Source organism: Mesocricetus auratus, unplaced genomic scaffold, assembly GCF_017639785.1.
Source record: "Mesocricetus auratus isolate SY011 unplaced genomic scaffold, BCM_Maur_2.0 Super-Scaffold_15014, whole genome shotgun sequence".
Taxonomy (NCBI): domain Eukaryota; kingdom Metazoa; phylum Chordata; class Mammalia; order Rodentia; family Cricetidae; genus Mesocricetus; species Mesocricetus auratus.
This window is the reverse complement of record NW_024429186.1, coordinates 8,703,442-8,722,844: the sequence shown is the minus strand read 5'-3', so window position 1 is coordinate 8,722,844 and position 19,403 is coordinate 8,703,442. Positions and strand designations below refer to the sequence as shown.

General features: G+C 53.0%; 2 protein-coding genes across 3 annotated transcripts in view; one reads left to right on the top strand and one right to left on the bottom strand.

The window, feature by feature from the left end:
• Dync1h1 (dynein cytoplasmic 1 heavy chain 1) overlaps positions 1-8,010 on the top strand; it is a 62,388-nt gene extending 54,378 nt beyond the window's left edge. Inside the window, exons 65-78 of the mRNA XM_040742474.1 lie at positions 1,626-1,786; positions 1,954-2,065; positions 2,147-2,207; positions 2,293-2,416; positions 2,604-2,717; positions 3,142-3,312; positions 3,543-3,760; positions 3,844-3,947; positions 5,749-5,960; positions 6,233-6,386; positions 6,768-6,910; positions 7,031-7,199; positions 7,376-7,503; positions 7,651-8,010. Of these exons, the coding sequence (XP_040598408.1) occupies positions 1,626-1,786; positions 1,954-2,065; positions 2,147-2,207; positions 2,293-2,416; positions 2,604-2,717; positions 3,142-3,312; positions 3,543-3,760; positions 3,844-3,947; positions 5,749-5,960; positions 6,233-6,386; positions 6,768-6,910; positions 7,031-7,199; positions 7,376-7,503; positions 7,651-7,779 (2,000 nt within the window). The 3' untranslated portion in view covers positions 7,780-8,010. The remainder of the gene's footprint in view (positions 1-1,625; positions 1,787-1,953; positions 2,066-2,146; positions 2,208-2,292; positions 2,417-2,603; positions 2,718-3,141; positions 3,313-3,542; positions 3,761-3,843; positions 3,948-5,748; positions 5,961-6,232; positions 6,387-6,767; positions 6,911-7,030; positions 7,200-7,375; positions 7,504-7,650) is intronic.
• Positions 8,011-8,757: 747 nt separating this feature from the next.
• LOC101830052 lies at positions 8,758-19,371 on the bottom strand. 2 transcript variants are annotated; one of them, XM_021226096.2, is made up of 6 exons: positions 19,270-19,371; positions 12,913-12,970; positions 11,785-11,914; positions 11,152-11,202; positions 9,841-10,361; positions 8,758-9,005 (listed from the first exon to the last, which is right to left on the bottom strand). In XM_021226096.2, exons 3-6 carry the CDS (start codon positions 11,881-11,883, stop codon positions 9,002-9,004), a joined length of 675 nt encoding a protein of 224 aa, XP_021081755.2. In that variant the 5' UTR covers positions 11,884-11,914; positions 12,913-12,970; positions 19,270-19,371; the 3' UTR covers positions 8,758-9,001. The 2 variants fall into 2 exon arrangements, with proteins under 2 accessions (XP_021081755.2, XP_040598409.1); XM_040742475.1 differs by lacking the exon at positions 19,270-19,371 and adding an exon at positions 19,013-19,235.
• Between the last annotated feature and the right edge of the window lie 32 nt (positions 19,372-19,403).

The following is a 19,403-nucleotide window of genomic DNA, read 5'->3' as shown; positions in this document are numbered from 1 at the left end:
AATGAGATCCTCTCAAAACAGCAAAACCACCAGTTTAGAAAACCATTTAGGGAGATGGCTCCTAAGTAGGAGTTGGCTATGAAATAGAGCATCAGATTTCTAACTCCTCCCCCATGGAGGCTAAGGACATACCTCAGTGAGAGTACTTACCTAGCAGGCATAAGGCCTCTCACTGAGGTATGGGGGATGCCTACCAAACACGAAGGGGAAAATTATCTTTTATTGTGCCACAAAGACTGAGTGCGTCATACCGTGGTCTGGGCTAACCAGGACGTAGGAGGGAGGGGCAGGCAGCAGTGTGTGACCTCAGGGTCCCAGACCACAGGGCAAAGGGCTCTGCTGTACTCAGCCAGCCAGTGTTGTAGCTCTGCCGCCAACAGGAGGTGTATGTGGTGTGGTTTCAGAATAGATGAAGGCCAGCAGGACGGTAGGTGGGTGAAGACCTGAGTTCCGTCCCTGTGACCCGTGCTAGGAGATACCGCCCCACTAACCACCCTGACCGCCACACTCCACAAGCAGCACACAGTCCAGATGAGCTGGGTGTCGTGGCTGCACATGTATGTACATACACATACAAAATAAAAATTTTCAGCTATATTTTTAAAAATTTCCCCAGAGCAGTCAAGAAAAAAACCTCATCTCAAAAATAAGTAAAATAAGCCAGGTGGTGGTGGCACACGACTTTAGTCCAGCACTTGGGAGGCAGAGGCAATGGATCTCTGTGTATTAAAGACCAGCCTGGTCTACAGAGCTAGTTCCGGGGCAGCTAGGGATGTTACACAGAGAAACCCTGTCTCAAAAAAACAAAAGAAAAACAAAAGTAAATAAAGAGATTCTTGTCAGGCTTTGTACCACAGGCCTTTAATACCAGCACTGAGGAAGCAGAGGCATGTAGATCTCAGAGTTCAAGGCAGCGGGTAAGGGGGCTAGGGAGATAGGTGGCCTCGTGGATAAAAGCGCTGACCACACAAGACACGACCTAAATTTGGATTCCCAAAACCTACAGACAGTAGTGTGAGCATCTGTGCCGCCAGCACACCCTGTGAGGAGATGGGAGGCAGAGAGATGAATGGGGGTTCACAGCCCAGCCAGCCTTGGTCACATGGTGGTAAAGAGACACCTGTTGTAACGTGAATAGGAATGACACCTGAGGGTGTCGTCTGCCCTCACACGTGCCATGGCATGTGAGTGCACACACTTGCACGGAGTCATCAAATGAGCCAAGTATGGAAGAAACAATGGCAGCATCATGAGTTCAAGGCTAGCCTGGGAACAGTCTCTAAAGGCAGTGATATCAACCAGCGGCGCCTGATCAGCATGCATGCGCGCACACACACACGCACGCGCACACACACACACACACACACACACACACACACACACACACACGCATGCACGCCTAATGTTAGCCCTTGTCACCGCCCACGGGCCTCTCAAGTGTCAGGAGACAATAGGACAGATGCTTCTTGGAACCAAGAGAACCAGGAGGGTGGGTGCTTTGTGGATGGTTTGAACTGAATCTTGGGCTGAGCGTTTGGCTGAGCCAGATCCCTGGATGGAGAAATCAGAAGGGTTGCTATCTCCACAGTGTGCCTTTAACCCACCCTTGCCACACCTCATTTCAGCTCCCATCGGGCAGGCCATCCACCGCCTACTCCTCATTCAAGCTTTCCGACCCGACCGCCTGTTGGCCATGGCCCACATGTTTGTCTCCACAAACCTCGGGGAGTCCTTCATGTCCATCATGGAGCAGCCGCTCGACCTCACCCACATCGTGGGCACAGAGGTAATGTCCCCGTGCCCCACCCTGGCTCCCACAAGCAACACCATTCGCCTTTGCACGAGCAGCTGGCCACAGCCCAGGCACACTTCCCAAAGCCAGCACCAGCCTCAGGCTCTCTGTTGACAGGTCCTGTCTTGTAGCTGGTACCGAGTCTGCCTTTTCATTTACAGGTGAAACCAAACACACCTGTCCTGATGTGCTCCGTGCCTGGGTATGATGCCAGTGGGCACGTTGAGGATCTCGCAGCTGAGCAGAACACGCAGATCACTTCTATTGCCATTGGTAAGGACACTTGATGGTTTTGTGGACATGTGCCGGTCCTGAAGCATAAGGCTCTGTTCACACTAAGCTTCCTTGTCTCAGGCTCAGCAGAAGGCTTTAACCAAGCAGATAAGGCGATCAACACTGCTGTCAAGTCAGGCAGGTGGGTGCAGCTGCCTTGGTCTTAAAGCCCTGTGTGCCCCAGGATCCCTGTGAGAGCCATTGAGTCATTGTGACTTTGTGTGCAGGTGGGTGATGCTGAAGAATGTGCATCTGGCCCCAGGCTGGCTCATGCAGCTGGAAAAGAAGCTGCATTCCTTGCAGCCACACGCCTGCTTCCGACTTTTCCTCACCATGGAGATCAACCCCAAGGTGAGCAAACGGAGTGGGGCTCGGGGCACAGTCAAGGGATCGCCTGCATCAGAGCCAGGGCCAGCTCGTGTCTGCAACCCCAGGCCTTGGGGTGCTGGGGCAGATGGGTTGCCAGGAGCTTGAGGGCAGCCACACCTTGTCTCCCCACAATAAAAGCAGATGTCACAGAGGCCGTCTTCTCCCTCAGGTGCCAGTGAACCTGCTTCGTGCAGGCCGGATCTTCGTGTTTGAGCCACCACCTGGGGTGAAAGCCAACATGCTGAGGACATTCAGCAGCATCCCTGTGTCCCGGATATGCAAGGTGAGGAGCATGGCCCCCTGGATGTACTGTACAGAAACCCAAGTGAGCAGATGCACTCCCAGAGGGTACAGCAAGGATCCCTGTCAGCTCTCTTTTGCTTAGTGCCCAATCCATTGTTTGGGTCCATTTTTAGAAAGCCTGTCTTCTACGGATCTCTGTGAGTTCGAGGCCAGCCTGGTCTACAAAAGCTAGTTCCAGGACAGCCTCCAAAGCCACAGAGAAACCCTGTCTCAAAAAACGAAAACAAAACAGACTGGGTAGTTCTTCCCTCTGCCATACCACTGGGCTGTGCTGCTTACAGCCAGGTAGCTGAGGTGCAAGGGTGTGAGTCTCTGCAGATTCGCTTTTGAAGTAGTGTCTGGTTTCCGCAGACAAACACATGATGCTCTCTGACCATTGTGTCCTTGTCACTTTCCTCATCTAGTCTCCGAATGAGCGTGCCCGCTTGTATTTCCTGCTGGCTTGGTTCCATGCCATCATCCAAGAGCGCCTGCGCTATGCTCCGCTGGGGTGGTCAAAGAAATACGAATTTGGAGAGTCCGACCTTCGATCGGCATGTGACACGGTGGACACATGGCTGGATGACACAGCCAAGGCAAGTGTCCAGTGTGCTCTTAGGGGAAATCATACTTAGACACCCTTCACATGTGATGTGGGAAAATAATGGATCTGAACTCAGGAGTGCTAATATCTTAGCAGAAAGAACTTGACAGTGTAGCACTTGCTATATGGGAGTAGGTTCCAAATAAGCAGATGCCTCCCCCTCCAGAGACAGAGCCGACACCCTCCAATGTACACATGTAAACCAGCCTCTCCTCACCCCAGGGCCGCCAAAACATCTCACCTGATAAGATTCCATGGTCTGCCCTGAAGACCTTGATGGCCCAGTCCATCTATGGTGGCCGTGTAGACAATGAGTTTGACCAGCGTCTACTTAATACCTTCCTGGAACGCCTGTTTACAACCCGGAGTTTCGACAGTGAATTCAAGCTGGCCTGCAAGGTTGACGGGCACAAGGACATACAGATGCCTGATGGCATCAGGTATGGCTGCCTGTGGGACAGAAGTCACCGGGTGTCTGGGGACAGTCTTCCCAACTCTGATTCCCAATGTCTTGCTGTCTCAGGCGAGAAGAGTTCGTGCAGTGGGTGGAGCTGCTGCCTGATGCCCAGACACCCTCGTGGCTGGGCCTGCCCAACAATGCCGAGAGGGTCCTGCTCACCACCCAAGGTGCGTAGTGAGTCTCCTCACTCTGGAGTCCTGCCCACCCTCAGCCTGCTGGGTAGGGCTTGTTCACCTCTGTGGGAAGGCACAGAAGGCTGCCTTTAGATCAAGGTTGGAAGCACTGATTAGAGCTTGGTGGTAGCGGCAAAGGCAGAAAAACCATGCAGTTGAGCATCTGGTCTACACAGCATGCCTTAGGTTACATGAGATCATGCCTCAGACACAAGGCACTCCTTGTATTAAGTCAGCTTTTGTTCTGTTCTGCTTTTCACAACACTGGGCGTCGAATCCAGAGCCTGACCCAATTGCAGAGCTCTGTGAGTGAGCCCCAGACTCTCCCCTTCACCCATGTCCTAAAACAACCATTTAGAGCCAGGCTTCATGCCCATACCTGTGATCCTAGCACCCATGTAGTAGAGGCAACAAGGTCAAGAGTTCTAGGCTAACCTAGGCTCTTTAAAAACATCGGATGGGATGGCTCAGTGGTTAACAGTGATTGCTGCACAAGACATAGACACCAGAGTTCTGTCCCCAGAACCCAGTCCTCAGATTTCCACACACTGGCCCTGTGCCTGTACTCAGACAAGCCAAGGACACACGTGATCATAAGATCCAAGCCGAAGGCTCCTCAGCTCTTTTCCTTTATACTGCACACCACAGCATCTTTTTCCTTTATTGTTTGGGGTTTATTTTGAGACCTTCTCGTAGTTCAGGCTGGCCTGGAACTCATTGCTCTCCCTGCCTCAGCTTCCCATGGTCGTGGGTCACCATGCCCAGCTTTATAAGACTTTCACCAGGCGGTGGTGCACATGTTTAATAACAACACTCAGGAGGCAGAGACAGGTGGATCACGGAGTTCGAGGCCAGCCTGGTCTACAAAGTTCTAGGACGCCAGGGCTACACAGAGAAACCCTGTCTCAAAACACACACACACACACACACACACACACACACACACACACACACACACACACACACACACACACACACACACACACACACTTTTCCTCTGCACTACTTGTGCCAGAAGAGAGCCAAGAAAATATATTCAGAGTGCCATCCAGTCAGCGATTCTAAAGCAAGACTCCCCAGATGAGTAGCAACAGTGTAGAGCCTTGTAAGGTGGCCCGTTTTGAGAGGTGCTCACCTAATATGATTTCTGTGAGAAGGCAGAGGAGGCGAGGGCTGGTGAGGCAGGACGGATGGTTCCCAGCTGCCTCGCCCTTCTGCAGAGAGCACTGTCTGGAAGCGTGCTTATTTTCAAGGTGTCTTACATGTCAGAAGTGCTTGTGGGAGGAGCCAGCCCCCTTTGTGAGGTGGGGACTGTTGTCCCTGGAGAGTAGGTAGTGAGCAGCTGTCCCATGCATGTAGTTTGAAAATGAGTGCCTGAGCCTGGGGGGCAGGGCGGGGCGGGTCCAGCCTCCCCAGTGTGTATAGATAGGCCTTTGCTTGGCTTCTTAGCCTCCCCAGTTCAGAAGGCAGGGAAGCTCAGCTGTCTGGCCTTTAGTCTCCATGGGGGAGGAACAGGCCTTCGGTGGACATGGGCATGGTTGGTGTGGGCAGAGTTCAGAGGAATCCCAGCTGCCACCTCAAACATCCCCACAGCAGATAGAGGGCATGGCTCCTGTTGGCCACAGCATCATGGCACGCCCAGGCCACTGGTCCTCTGGATAGCCCTTGATTGACTTGGGCCAGTTTTCTTCTGTGTCTGCCTCTTCTGGGATGTGGATCGAGTGTAGAACAGAGAGCGGCCCGCAGGCTGCCGTTGTGTTGACGTTGATGTCTTCCTCCCGCCGTGGCTGCCTAGGTGTGGACATGATCAGTAAGATGCTGAAGATGCAGATGCTGGAGGACGAGGACGACCTGGCCTATGCCGAGACTGAGAAGAAGACCAGGGCGGACTCCACATCCGACGGGCGGCCGGCCTGGATGAGGACGCTGCACACCACAGCCTCTAACTGGCTGCACCTCATCCCACAGACGCTGAGCCCACTTAAGCGCACTGTGGAGAACATCAAGGTAGCTGGCCTGGAGCCTTCGTGCTGTCTGGAGTCGGTGTGCTGTCCCCCAAACTTGAGCAAGAGCAATGACCTCAGCTCAATTGTTTTAGAGCCGTCTGTGATCTGAGAGCCAGGCAGAGGTCATTCTATGGGGAGCTGGTGGCAAGGCTGGGGCCACACCACAACTCTAGTGACCCTGTGGGGCACGAGGTAGATCTTGAGCCCTCCTAAGGCTGGCTGGCTTCTGTCGACAGATTTCCTGGTCTGCAGCCCTCTTCTCTTTGGCTTTAGGATCCTTTGTTTCGGTTCTTTGAGAGGGAAGTGAAGATGGGAGCCAAGTTACTCCAAGATGTGCGCCAGGACCTTGCTGACGTAGTCCAAGTGTGCGAAGGGAGGAAGAAGCAGACCAACTACCTGCGCACGCTCATCAACGAGCTGGTGAAAGGTGCCGCTCTGCGCTCGTGCCGTCCACGGGGACGGACCCGACAGCCCCAATCAGGGGGGGTCCTAGAAACGCCCCGGGGCTCGCTGGACGGTCCTGGTTCTGTGCAGTTTCTGTGATTTAGGGGTGATGCGGTGAGGGGACACAGAACAGGCGGGACAAGGACAAGAGGTGTCAGTCCAAAGACACGGTGTGCGCCTGCAGTGTGGGCTTCCAAGCATGCACCCCACACTGACAAACTGCCCTGGGCTTTCTGGGTGTGGACGGGACCAGGTACAGCCAGGAGTAGGGCTGTGGTGTGCAGGTGTGGTAGCTTGAGCCACCTCAGCTGCCGGGGGTCAACAGAGCTGATGCCAACACCTGGGTCTCCATTCCTCGCTGCAGGGATCTTGCCTCGGAGCTGGTCCCATTACACGGTGCCTGCGGGCATGACGGTTATCCAGTGGGTGTCAGACTTCAGTGAGCGGATCAAGCAGCTGCAGAACATCTCACAGGCAGCTGCGTCCGGGGGAGCCAAGGAGCTAAAGGTGGGCAAGCCTGACCCTGCAGAGTCCGGGTAGCACCAGTTGTCCCTTTAGGATGGCACTGGGGACAGCCCAGGTCTGTGTCTGACCTGCTCTCCTTCCCTGGGGCTGTTGTTTCCACAGAACATCCATGTGTGCCTGGGTGGCCTGTTTGTGCCTGAGGCCTATATCACCGCCACCAGGCAGTATGTGGCGCAAGCCAACAGCTGGTCCCTGGAGGAACTCTGCCTGGAAGTCAATGTCACTGCCTCACAGAGTGCCACCCTTGATGCCTGCAGCTTTGGGGTCACAGGTGAGTGACAGTCTGAGTGCTCAGATAGCCATTTGGCATGTCCCTTCTCTGAAGCCTTTTGCCAAATGAGTTAGTGCAAGTGGCCAGGAGAGCAGCCCGCTGAGCCTGTGGGTGCCCAGTACACAGGGCTGGGGGCTGGGAGCCGCTTCAGCCCTGGCCTCCATGTCTCCTCACAGGTCTGAAACTTCAAGGGGCCACATGCAACAACAACAAGTTGTCACTCTCCAACGCCATCTCCACGATCCTCCCGCTGACCCAGCTACGCTGGGTGAAGCAGACCAATGCCGAGAAGAAGGCTAACGTGGTGAGTACCGTCCTCCCTGCTCCATGGCTCTGCCTGGGCTGTGCCTGGGACTCTGCCTGCCTGCAATGGCCACCACAGCCTTGGGCCCCTGCAGGAGCCTCCTGTCTCCAGAGTGAGTCACAGCAGCCCCCTCTGTCTGTCCCACAGGTGACCTTGCCTGTCTACCTGAACTTTACTCGGGCAGACCTGATCTTCACCGTGGACTTTGAAATTGCTACAAAGGAAGACCCTCGCAGCTTCTATGAGCGAGGAGTTGCAGTTCTGTGCACTGAGTAAAGCTAGACTTTCCTTGGATTCTCTTTCTGGAATAGTAAAATCCAATGTTTAACATTCATTCATCCTTAAACGTTTGGGAAGTTTGATGGACTTGTGAAAGAACGTGGTTGGTTCGCGCTGGAAGAAATGGAAGGTGCTGTGGTTGGGAACAGAGGGACGGGAAAGGTGACAGTGTGTTCAGAGGGCTGATGGAATGGCTTGTTTTGTTATAAAACACTAAGCATGACAGGACCCTGCCTCTTGTGGTTGCTCTTGTGGTGTAGGAATCCTTGCGCCGCACCCCAGCCCACCCCACCTTTGTCACTGTGGTCACAGATTCAGAAGCTGCCAGGCGAGGCCAGAGAGCTGCACTTCACCCGGGCAGCAGCTGTCCTCTTGACTAAACACTAAGGCGTGGCTGTCTGGCACCCCCACCCTCCGGGGGCCTTCTCCGCCTCACAGACACACCCACTTCGTTTCCATACCACCCGGCACGGTGACAATGGCCTTGGCCTCACAGGAGCCATCACCTCACAGGAGATGGTTAACCTGGCCTTAGCGTCTCCACGGTGACTATGAGTGGCACTTGGTGGGCAGAGGCTGTTGTCACAGCTGTAGAAACTCCTTAGCACAGAGAGGGAGGCACTGTCCTAACCCCCAAGAGCGCTGGGAGCAATCTCATGAACAGGAGGAGGTGACCCAGGCCTGGACTGTAAACAAGCAGCCAACACTGTCCATGAGGAACACTTGGGGGACAGGTGCAGGTGACTGTCCTGCAGAGCCCACAGGAGTGACTGTGCTTTTCCTTGCTGCCTCCAAATACTCCTAGGATGTTGCCTGGGTCTCTGGGAGACTGCTGGGAACACCGGGCTCGCCTAGCCCCAGAACTGGACTTGTGGTCCTGGAAGCACCTCCTCCCCAGGGAGCACCCCCGCCCATCCAGCCCCTCCTACAATCAGAAGAGTCAGTCACGCTAGACAGTCACCACCAGCCCTGTTGTCCTTCCTGGTGGAGCCAGCCGGGGCACTGCCAAGCAAGACCCTACCCCAGCAAGTGCTGGGATGGCCCCGACAGCGCCCCAAGGTGGGCCTTGCCCTTCCCAGAGCGGGCACCGCCTTATGGCACCTCTTTTATTTGCACTTGGGAACCTTGTGCTTGTCCTGTGCCACGGGGGTGACACTAGATTGGAGAGGAGGTGGAGCCTGGACCTCGGGTGGCCGCATCAGATGGCGTTGAGCGCTCATCACCTACCACAAAGAAGATGACAGCAGTGAAAAGCTGGCAAGGGTAGAACGGGGACACGCCACCCACAGCGGGGACATGCCACCCAGGGCGGGCCCACGCTCTGGCAGGCTGAGCAAAGTGACCAAGAAACCCTGCTTCCGGTGACACGGAGGGCTTGATGAGCATGCGCAGACAGACTTCTGAACACGCTAGGACCGGAATCTGGCCCGCCCCCGCCTCAGATCAGCACCTGGGAGACTCAGGCAGGAAGGTTGCTGGGGATGTATAACAAGATCCTGGGGTCTAGGAGGCCCAGTGACAGCCACTGGAACCACCCCTGAATTGCAGCCTGTTTTTAAAATGTTTTGCATTAGTGTGTGTGTACACACACATGTGCCTAAGCACATGCTGCTGTGTGTTCCTGTGTGGTGGTCAGAGAAAATTTTGTGGAGATGGTTTTCTCTTTCCACCATGTGGGTGCTAGGGATTGAACTCTGGTCATCAGGCTTGGCAGCAAGCCCCTGGCCCTCTGAGCTCTCTCCCAGCCCTGCACACCCATTTTTAAGCCAGATGGTAGGGACCTATTTACTATTAGTTGGGAGTGAGTCCCTGGCTCTGTGCTGGGCCCACTGCCCTGTCCTGTGCTAACCCAGGGTCCCTGTCCTGTGATAGCCCACCTGCCCCTAACCCAGGGCCCCTGTCCTGTGCTAACCAGGGCCCCTGTCCTTTGCTAACCCAGGGCCCCTGTCCTGTGCTAACCAGAGCCCCTGTCCTGTGCTAACCCACATGCCCCTGTCCTGTGCTAACCAGGGCCCCTGTCCTGTGCTAACCCACATGCCCCTGTCCTGGGCTGCATACTTCTTCTTTCTCTTAGTCCGCTCAGGCTCCGAAAGTAAAAGCTCCAGCTTCCTCTTAGAAAGTGACAGCCTGGGTCCCTTGTCTCTCTCGCTCCCGAGTCTGGGAGGCGACCGAGTTGCTCTCGCTCTGCCTGGCAGGTGCCTGCTCATCTCTGGGGTCTCCACAGGAATGAGGGGGCTGGCAGCCCTCGTCACCCTCCAGTCCTCTAGTGATGGAGACAGCCTGGCAGGCCACCCGTTGACCTCCTGGGGGCTGAGTGCCTTTAGTTCACCCTCAGGCTGCATGTCGACGTCATTGACTTCCAGGGCTATGGGGGCCCAGCCAGAAGCTTTCATGAGATCTGGAGCCTTTGGCGGCAGCGAGTCTTCCACACTGGCCTCCTCAGCAATCTTGAACCGCAGTGTGTAGGAAGGTGCATGGCGGTTCCTGTCGCCCAGGAGGCGGTGGGCACGCTGGCGGTAGTTGCGGTAGCTGGGATGGCCTGGGGTATCTTCTGAGTCACCATCATAAGGATCTAAAAACTGATGACGAAAGCTTTCTGAGGGTTTGGCTGTGTGCACAGGCCCGAGACTCAGTTCCCGTCACCACAGAATTGAAGAGTCTGAGCCTGTGGATAGTCCCGGTCGCAGGCTAGTGTGTAATACAGTTGAAAAAATAAAAAACATCTCCATCCCTGTGACGGCAAATGGCTAATTTATATGATTTACTTTGCATCTAAACTTTTTTTTGTAGCCAGATGGGCCTGAACTTCTGATCCTCCAGCCTTCACCTCCCCACCGAGGGTTCTTTGTGGTGATTTAACCCAGAGCCTCAGGAATGCTAGACACACACTCAGCTACCTCCCCAGATTAAAGATTATCTCACTATGTAACCTTGACTGACCTAGAGCTATGTATGTAGACCAGGCTGTCCTAAAACTCAGAGATCCGCCTGCCTCTGCCTCCCCAGTGCTGGGATTAAAAGTGTGCGCCACCATTGACAAAGTGCTTAATCCTTTAAAGGATGCTTGACAGTCCCCCAGCTTCTGCTGTGGGATCAGAACTTCCTGTGTGCCCTTTCATGCACTCTGTGGGCATATTTTGTCAACATTTGTTCCTGTCTTGTGGTGGCACTGCCTGCCATCCCAGCACTCAAGGGGCAAGAGAAAGGCCTGTCCTGAGTTGTCCAGCCTGGGCTATGTAGTGAGACATCCCACCAGACTGCCTATGTGCAGGGCTGCTTGGACTCTGACCCTCACAGCCCGCTCACTAGGCTGACCTTGGCTTTAGAGGACTCGCTCAGTCTGGGGCCTTGGCCAGGTCTGAGACATACCTCTCTCCAGATGCCTTCGGCGAAGTCCATGAGGTTCCTTCTGGAGCTGACCTGTGAGTAAGGGCTAGATGCCGATTCTGCAGCTTAACACACAGGGCACTTGGGGTGCTCGCTGCTCACACCACAGGACATGCTCACAGTCACCCTGGTAAGGAGGGGACCCAGGACAAAAGTCCTCCCAGAGCCCAGCAGAGGCAGGGGAGCCCTTCTCGGGCACAGTGGGCTATACAACGCTCTGATACTGGTTTGGGGCCCAAAAGCCAGGAGGTGGAGAACACTGAACTTTCTCCACTGGCCCCACATACGCTAACCCAGGAGCCTGGCCTTCGGTAGGCTGGCACTTTCCAGCTAGTCCCCAGGCCACGGAGCAAGGCAGCTTTCGTTTCCTTAATCAAAGAACACGGGAATATGAATACTTTTAGTTCTGGAAAGGGAGGAAGGGATCCAAAACTTAATCAAAGAACACTGGAATATGAATACTTTAAGTTCTGGGAAGGGAGGAAGGGATCCAAAACTTAATCAAAGAACACTGGAATATGAATACCTTTGGTTCTGGAAAGGGAGGAAGAGATCCAAAACTTGCAGCGGTGGCATTCCCATCCCACCCCTCGCCCCGCCCCAACAGGAGGGCACCTGAAGGCGCTGGCGAGCCTGTCTCTGCCACTTCCGGAAGCCAGCCGCACTGAATGCTGCCCGGATGCAGGTGGGTCGGCTGGGCCTCAGGCTGGCCATCACTCAAGGCCAGGCACACGACTTCACTTGACTAAAAATACCAAGTTAGAGAGAGCCTGGTCAGAGGTTCTACAGAGGACAGGAAGGAAGCTTTGTTTCTGAAGCAGTCCTACCCTGTCACCCAGCCTGCTCTTGATTCTCTGGGAATATGAGGCTACTGAGGCAGGAGAAACATGAGTTCAACGCCAGCCTGGGCTACACAGAAGTTCAAGGCCAGCTTGGAATGCATAGAAAGACCCTACATCAGAAAAACAAAGCAAGGGCTGTGGGTATAACTCAGTCTTACGTGGTGCTTACTTAGCATGTATGAGACCCTGGACTCAGTCCCCAACACCTATAAAACTGGAGTGGTGACACAAGTTTGAAGACCCAGCACTCAGCTGGGCGGTGGTGGTACACGCCTTTAATCCCAGCACTCGGGAGGCAGGCAGGTGGATCTCTGAACTTGAGGTCAGCCTGCTTTACATAGTGAGTTACAGGCCAGCCAGAGCTGTTACACAGAGAAACCCTGTCTCAAAAAAAAGAAAAGAACACCCAGCATTCAGAACGTGGAGGGAGGAGGATCAGAAGTCCAAGGTCATCCTTGACTATATTACAAGAAGCCAGCCTGGGCTACATGAGCTCCTTCGTCAAAAACACAAAAACCTATGGTTGTGGGTGCATACATACAATGGTAGAACACTTGCCTAGCGCTGAACTGTGGGTGAAAAGAGGTGGGGGTCAGGAGAGCACAAGAGACCATGCACTCCACAGAGAAAGGAGCCATCCTGGATACACGAGACCCTCTCTATAGTTTAAAAATAAAATAAATGGCGAAAGTGCTAAAAAAAACGGGGCTGCAGAGCACCTGCTCTTTTTTTTATTATCATTTTTTATGAGCACCTGCTCTTTCAGAGAACCCGGTTTCAGCTCCCAGCACCCAACTAATCTTGTGCCCCCTTCTGGTGCACAGACATAAATTCAAGTAAACTTCTCAGACATAAAATACATAGTTTTTAAATAGAATATAAAGAAAACTAGACTACAAACCTCCCTGAAGTTTCATGTCATTGGACTTCTCCAGAATCGTGGGAGCATCTGCTAGACCCTGTTGGAAAGAGACTCCGTCACAAACGCACATGCATCACGCTGTACACCTGTCAGTAATAAATCCCCAATCTCCCAGACTGGGCTCCTGGGAACCCAGCTCTGAGGCCTATAAAGCAAGCAAAACCTAGCTCTGGGGCTGAAGAGTTGGATCAGTAGTTAAGAACACCAGCTAGTCTTCCAGGGGTCCTGAGTTCAATTCCCAGCACCACTTGATAGCTCACAACCATTTGTAATGAGATCTGCTGCCCTCTTCTGGCCTGCAGGCATACGTGCTGTCAGAACACTGTATACATAATATGTAAATAAAATCATCATCAAAAAAATAACTGGCCCTGCTACACCCTTATGAACACACAGAGTTCATGGCGTCTTAAAGGCTAGGAAAGCCCAGCAGAGAAGATAACTAGAGCCTAGCATGGTGGCGTTCACTCACACCTGCCTCTAAGCCCAGCACTGGGGGTAGGGGCGTGAGGCTCAAGAGATCAAGACCATTCTTGACTACAAAGGGAGTTGAGGGCAACCTGGGCTATGACACCCTCTCTCCATAAAACAAAAAAAAGGGAGAGAGAGAAGGAAGGGGCTGGAGGTGCCTGGGAGGTGAAGATCATTCACTGCTCTTCTATTGGACCTGAGTCCTGTTCCCAGCACCCACAGCCACCTGGGTACCAGATACCTGTCTTCCTCCAGCGTCTGCACACGTGTATACGTAAGCGTGCACACACTTAGAAAATACTAGAGATAAATGCCAAAAAAGGAAGAAAAGGAGGAAGGGAGGGGGGAGAGAGAGGGAGAGAGAGACAGAGAGACAGAGAGACAGAGAGAGGAGGGCAAGAGAAGAGCTCAGAGGTTGGGAGCAGGGGCTGATCCCCAGGTTCCGTTCCCAGCACCCTCATGATGGCTCACGACTGTGACTCTTACTGCTCTATGTATAAGGACGTTTTGGGGACATGTATGTCTGTGCACCACAAGCTGCCTGGTGTCTTCATTTGTGGGGCTTTCAACTCCACACATGCACCATGGTACACACACAACAGATAAATGAAGGGAACGCATGCGCAAAAGACCCTTGACTAAACAGCCTACAAATATGAGAAAACGGCTCAGCTGGACCGCCACGGGCCGCAGGTTGGATTCCAGGCACTCACATGGTGACTCACAGCTGCAACTTCAGTTCCAAGGGCCCCAACGCCCTCTTCAGGCCTCCAAAGGCACTGTACACACATGGTGTACACATACCTACAGGCAAATACTCATACACATAAAGCCAGGCCTGGTGGCGCACACCTTTGATCCCAGCACTCAGAGGCAGAGGCAGGTGGATCTCTGTGAGTTTGAGGTCAGCCTGGTCTACACAGAGAGTTCCAGGACTTCACAAAGAGACCCTGTCTCAAAGGAAATCAGGCAAGCAACAACCAACCTTTCTTTCTTTTTTTTTTTTTTAAGATTTATTTATTTATTACACATACAGTGTTCAGCCAGGAGAGGGCACCAGATTGAATTGTAGATGGTTGTGAGCCACCATGTAGTTGCTGGGAATTGAACTCAGGACCTCTGGAAGAGCAGTCAGTGCTCTTAACCTCTGAGCCATCTCTCCAGCCCCCCAACCTTTCTTTCTATGCCTTGGATTTTACAACTACACGTATCAGTCAGGCGTGGTGGTGCACCTTCAATCCCAACACACAGGAGGCAGAAGCAGAGGCAGGAGGATGTCTGTGTTGAAGGCCAGCCTGTTCTACAGAGTGAAACACTAAGGCTTGCTGTTCTGACACCGGCAGAGCTTAGGTGAGGAAAGGACACCCAGCTTACAGCTGGAGAAACTGAGGCTGAGAAAAGTGGCACCGGCTGAGGGCCAGAGATGACCAGGCTGGCCTCAAGCTCAGAGATCCAGCTGCCTCTGCCTCCTGAGTGCTGAGATTCAAAGTGTGGGCCACCGCCACCCATCTGTAATAGCTTCATTAAAAAATACGTCTTGCCGCAGGGCGGTGGTGGCGCATGCCTTTAATCCCAGCACTTGGGAGGCAGAGGCAGGCGGATCTCTGTGAGTTCGAGGCCAGCCTGGTCTACAAAGTGAGTTCCAGGACAGCCTCCAAAGCCACAGAGAAACCCTGTCTTGAAAAACCAAAAAAAAAAAAAAAAAAAAAAGTCTTGCCTTCAGAAGGTAAGCTTTTTTGTTGGACCTTGCAACCAAGTTTTAAAAAATCTATGCACTCACAGGGGCTGGAGAGATGGTTCAGTGGTTAAGAACACTGGCTGCAAGCCGGGCGGTGGTGGCGCACGCCTTTAATCCCAGCACTCGGGAGGCAGAGGCAGGCGGATCTCTGTGAGTTCGAGGCTGGGCTGGACCGATAGCCTCCGAAACAATACAGAGAAACCCTGTCTCATAAAAAAAAAAAAAAAAAAAAGGACTGGGAAGAAAACAAGGGGGGGGCTCAGCATGTGCACACGCTCACACACACACATTCTCCCACACATACAAGCAACATGCATGATGAAATCAACTGAAGAACAAAAACCATCATGGCTCAAAATGAGTAACAACATCCACCCAAGTCCAGTGTGGTGGTACTCTCTGCCGCCAGCACTCGGGAGGAAAAGACAGTGAATCTCTGTGAGTTCCAGGCCGGCCAAAGACTTGGTAAACCAAGGTAACCTTCTCAGAACCCTCCAAGGATTCATACCCAACCACGCCCCACCCTCCCATGGATGGGAGGCCTGAAACTCCCAAAGTGACCAGAGGAAAACAGAGTCTTTCAATGATGTTGGGGCCAGGCGGTGGTGGTGGCACACGCCTTTAATCCCAGTACTTGAGGGGGCAAAGGTAGGTGGACCTCTGTGAGTTTGAGGTCAGCCTGGTCTACAGAGCGAGTTCTAGGACAGCCAATACTGTTACACAGAGAAACCCTGTCTCAGAAAAAAAATTTCTCTTTATGCGCCCTGGTGTTTTGCCTGCATGTATGTCTGTGCGAGGGAGTCGGATAGCCTGGACCTGGAGTGACAGTGAAGTATGGCGTGGGTGCTGGCCACTGTTCCCCGGGTCCTCTGGAAAAGCAGTCGGAGCTCTTATCCACTGAAAGAATATTTGTAAATGTAGGGGAAAGACAGAGAAACACATGTAACCAACAAATACATGAAAAATTTCTCAGTATCATTAGCAGCGGGATACAAATCAAAACTACAGCAAATTCGGTGTCCCAGTCCAGCAGACAGTGTGGTTCATCGGGAAGATCCCCAGTTCGATCACAGGAACCCATGATGAAGGGGAGGGAACTCCACAAAGTTGTCCGTCAACCTACATGTGTATGCACACACAATCATTATGTGATGTGTATAATACATTATATATATATACATACATATATATATATATATATATATAAAATACCCCCTCGTCAAGAATGGCTGTTAAAGTTGCTGGTGGGATACATGCTCTGTCTGTAGGGACACAAGAAAACAATATGACCAAAAAAAAAAAGCTGGGCGTTGCTGGCGCATGCCTTTAATCCCAGCACTCCAGAGGCAGAGGCAGGCAGATTTTTGTGAGTTCGAGCCCGGGCTGGTCCTACAGCCTCCAAAACAATACAGAGAAACCCTGTCTTGTAAAAAAAAAAAAAAAAAGAAAGAAAGAAAGAAAGAAGGAAAAGAAAACAATATGGAGCTGGGAAGGTGGTGCCTGCCACCTTTAATCCCAGCACTTGGGAGGCAGAGGTGGGCAGATCTCTGAGTTTGAGGCCAGCCCGGTCTACAAAGCTACACAGAGAAACCCTGTTTTGAAAAACAAAACAAAAACAAAAAATCTAGCCAGGTGTGGTAGCACTGGCTGCATTTCTGGCACCTGAGGCTGAGGCAGGAGGATCTGAAGTTTGAGGCCAGACAAAAATCTTAAAAAAACAAAACAACGGTGGAATCAGCCTAAGGGTGCCACCTGGGACCTGGCATCACAGCTCAGTGGTGGGTGCCTGCCCACGTGCCTGAGAACCCGGGCTCAGTCCCTGCAAGAGTTCTCAGTAAGAGACTCAGTTACCAGGCGAGCGCTTGGAACCTCTTGTCCTAGCTACCCTGTGCTCTGAGACTCCCGAATCACCTCCCCCTCTGTCCGGTGTTAAGAGGATTAGCTTGCCAATCTGAGATGGGTTCTCCTGGCACTACTGACCTGGTATGCCCTATCTCAGGACGCTCCCCTGTGTGAACCTAAAACCACACACGACTCCTTGGAGCAGGATCCAAGGAGAGCAGGAAGCCCACATTTTACACACACACAGGAGCACATACACACATGTACACACACACAAGCACATACACACACCCCTAACAAGAACAGCTCCTGCTGTAGATGCCGTCTGGGGACAGCCAAATCAACTCCAAGTCCCCAGCTGGGATCCATGTTTGGAAAATATACCTCTCAGAGCAGTCAGGAGACAGCAAATAAACACAGATAATACCCTGCCCTGAGCCTCACCTGGTAGGACCCTCAAGCGAGGTCCCTCTGTGTGCTGTGCACCACCACAGAAGGCTGTCTTTTCTCCATCACTGAATTTTTCAAGGTTGATATCCATTCTCTACTAGGGACTATTTTGATCAAATAACTTCATGCTTGCTTTTTTTTTTTTTTTTTTTGGTTTTTCGAGACAGGGCTTCCCTGTGGCTTTGGAGGCTGTCCTGGAACTCGCTCGGTAGACCAGGCTGGTCTCGAACTCACAGAGATCCGCCTGCCTCTGCCTCCCGAGTACTGGGATTAAAGGCGTGCACCACCAACGCCCGGCCATGCTTGCTTTTCTTTTTGCCTTGTAGGAGTTACAACCAGAGTTTTGAGTTGCTAGGCAAGTGACTACCACTGAGCCACAGTCCTAGCCTGAGCAGACACTTTGCCCGTATGTGAGATTGCACCGCGGCAATCCTGTGTAGGTCAGAGGACCACGCCCAGGAGCCTGTTCTGTCTTTTCATGCAGGCTTAGGGCATGAGCTCAGCCTGTTAGTCCTGGCAGCAAGCGCCTGTACTGGCTGAGCCGCCTTGACAGCCCCCTGACCATTCTAACATGAACTGAAAGGAATACTTACACTTCCTAGTTTGCAATTTCCTGCCCCTGATAAAATGTCAAAACCAGGCTCGGGGTGTACCTCAGTGGTGGAGCGGCGGCCTAGCTCAGGTTCACTCTGAAGCACAGGGTTGGGAGTAAGGGGCACAGTTGAGAGGAGGGAGGGGAGGGCAAACTTGCAGGCCAAGGCAATGTTGTCAATCTCTAAAGCTACAACACCCCTGGAGGCCACTCAGGAACCTTCCCTTTGGGGAGAAGGCTTCCAGGGAGCCTGAGTTTAGCAGTACCCATGGGATCACGAAGCTCGAACCAGAAGGGACGTTTCAGGCAAGGGCCTGTCCGGTGAAGCTGAAACCAGCGTTTTAGTTCTCATCCTAAGTCAGTTTTGTCTAGAGGAAATTCCTCGGGTAAAATAATGTTTTATTTAAGATGCCCCTCCTGCTCCCCCACCATGGCTTTGGATGTAGATGCTAATCTGGCATGTTAATTCCAAGATGCCCCAGAATTCCACAATGGGTTCAAAGGGTGGAGGAGGGTGCTCAGCTCTGAGCAGAGGGTCCCTGCTCTCTGACAGTGGAGTAGTGCAACCCCGGGCATCTCCTGGCACTTTCCCAGACCCCGCTCTGGAGAGCACCAGTTTGAATTACAGATGGTTGTGAGCCACTATGTGGGTCCTGGGAATTGAACCCAGGACCCCTGGATGAGCAGTCTGTATTCTTAACCTCTGAGCCACCTCTCCAGCCCCCAAACCCCACTCTTCATGCCCAGGGCAAATGAAGGGACGCCTCCCCCCACCCCAATCTATCCACTCACAGCAAGGTCTCCTGGAAAGACTAAGCTTCTAGAAAAGGCAGGAGGGCAGGGTCCCCTACCCTGAGAGGTCATGCATTCATTCTCAAAGGACAACCCCCATGTGGAATCAGGCAGCGCCTCCCCTTACCACCACTCACACCCATCCTACTCGGCCCTTCCCAAGTGCCCTGTGGGGACAGTCGGTGGCCGCATACCTGGTGGAGCATGTGTGACCACATCTGTCCAGAGATCCAGTCTGGACCACACTTACTCTGTTCCCAGGAAAGTCAGGCCAGACTTAGCCGGCTATAGACAAGACTGGACTGTCGGTAGCTGGGCCAGGGCCACTAAGTCAGGCCTCTGTGAACCTGGCTGGCAGCCAGTGTGGCCCTGGGGCTGATGTTTATTTAAAGCAACCCCCTAGCTTCAAGCTTCTGGCTTGAAGGACACGCGACAGTGGTTCTAGACTTACCTCCTGGATGGGATGTTCATTTTGGTCCCCAAGTGGTCACCCATGAGTCAGGAGGGGAGGCAGGTGTCCTGCACTTCAGGCCTGTGAGGTCACAGGTATCTCCATGGCAACCCAAAGTGCATGTTCCTGGGTCA